At 36.9% G+C, this 1,469-nt stretch overlaps 1 protein-coding gene across 1 annotated transcript; it reads right to left on the bottom strand.

Moving 5' to 3' along the window:
- Positions 1-6: 6 nt before the first annotated feature.
- Positions 7-1,444, bottom strand: LOC122192071 (myosin-6-like; the record flags this gene model as incomplete). Its single annotated transcript, XM_042892521.1, has 2 exons — positions 1,378-1,444; positions 7-311 (listed from the first exon to the last, which is right to left on the bottom strand). Coding segments are annotated over exons 1-2 (356 nt in total), but the record flags the coding sequence as incomplete, so codon positions are not given.
- Positions 1,445-1,469: the final 25 nt, after the last annotated feature.

Here is a 1,469-nt window from a genome sequence, read left to right as displayed (position 1 = left end):
AGGTACACGACTCTCATAACAGCACAGAGCTCTTTTCTGGAGTGTGAGCGACAACTTCTGCCTCGTACCTTGTTTTCAGTGGCATGCTTTTCCTTCTCAACCTTGGCCAACGTTAACTCCAGGTCATCTATATCTTTCTTCAGCTCTGAACATTCATCCTCCAGTTTCCTCTTCTTGGCTGTCAGCTCGGCATTAATTTCCTCCTCATCCTCAGCCCGTTCTGTCACCTCCTTAATTTTGGCTTCCAGCTGGATTTTGGTTTTGATGAGCTGGTCACATCTTTCCTCAGCATCTGCCAAAGCATCCGCTTCCTGAGGGGAAAGCAGTTTATTTTGAAAATGTCTGGCTTTAACACAGAAGAATAAAGGCTATTTAATTCTCAAGGAATAGATCTGGAAGACTCATATAATTTCTATTTGCAAAGGAGATATTGCGCAGTTACAATTTAAATTAGAAATTTTGAATAAGTTTTCAGTTAGCTTTATTTTTTCAGACCTTTTGCATCCCCAGTCACAGTGTTTAGTTCCTGTATGCCAGTAGGCTATTCGATTCATTTTATACTGTCCATTCAAATATGCCAGTAATTTACCACTTATCATAATTTTCCATTTTTCACCATTGTCACTTTCAAAGTTATGTGGATGTACTGAGAAATGAAAATACTTTTTCTTTGTTCATCCATCACTGAGAAAATATTTTTAAATTTCTGGTAATTTTTCTCATATACACTAAGAAGCTTTTTTTCTGTATACTGAAAATGTTTTTGAAATTAACATCACTAAATGAGTGCTTACATGAAAGCCAGATATGTGACTCTAAGAGACTGACACACAGCTGTTACACTTAGCAGACGCTAACTACCACTGATAGTTTTCTGAAACAAACACTTCAGCACAAAGATATTGTTTAAAAATGATCTTGGGGCCAAATGGCATTGTCACAAACTACAAGTATCATGGGATTTCCACATACATCTTCTGGGATCAGTAGCTCAGGAGATATGCCAAAAGAAATGGCACCAGGCTATTAACATGTATAACTTAACTAAGATGAAGTAGTTGTCAATGGAATGATTATCCCACTTAACTAAGCACAGAGCAGTGACAATTATGTTTTCTGCCATGAACATTATGAAGATGCTACATGTAGGATTTAAGATTGAAATTTGAATTTATTTTTGAGCTGAACCAACAGTTTTTAATAGTAACACTGACTGTGGAAAGGAAGTGGCCTGAATTTTACCCTCAGATACATGCTATTTGGCTTAAAAAATTTTACTAAAGCAGTACAGAATGTAGTTTCCTCTCTAGAAGAAGGCTTAAAACTTACTGAATGATTTCACTTAATAAAAATAAAAATAATAATAATGATGCTCACAGCCTGCACTTGGAGCTGCAGATCATTTTTCTCCTGCACCAGCTTCACCATTTTCTCCTCCAGCTCCTTCCTCTTGGCCTCAGACTTTGCAA

The sequence above is a fragment of the Lagopus leucura genome, unplaced genomic scaffold, assembly GCF_019238085.1.
Source record: "Lagopus leucura isolate 7727_CA_CO unplaced genomic scaffold, USGS_WTPT01 43714-0_obj-0_obj, whole genome shotgun sequence".
Taxonomy (NCBI): Eukaryota; Metazoa; Chordata; class Aves; order Galliformes; family Phasianidae; genus Lagopus; species Lagopus leucura.
Note: the sequence above shows the minus strand (reverse complement) of the source record. Positions and strands in the feature narration are given on the sequence as shown.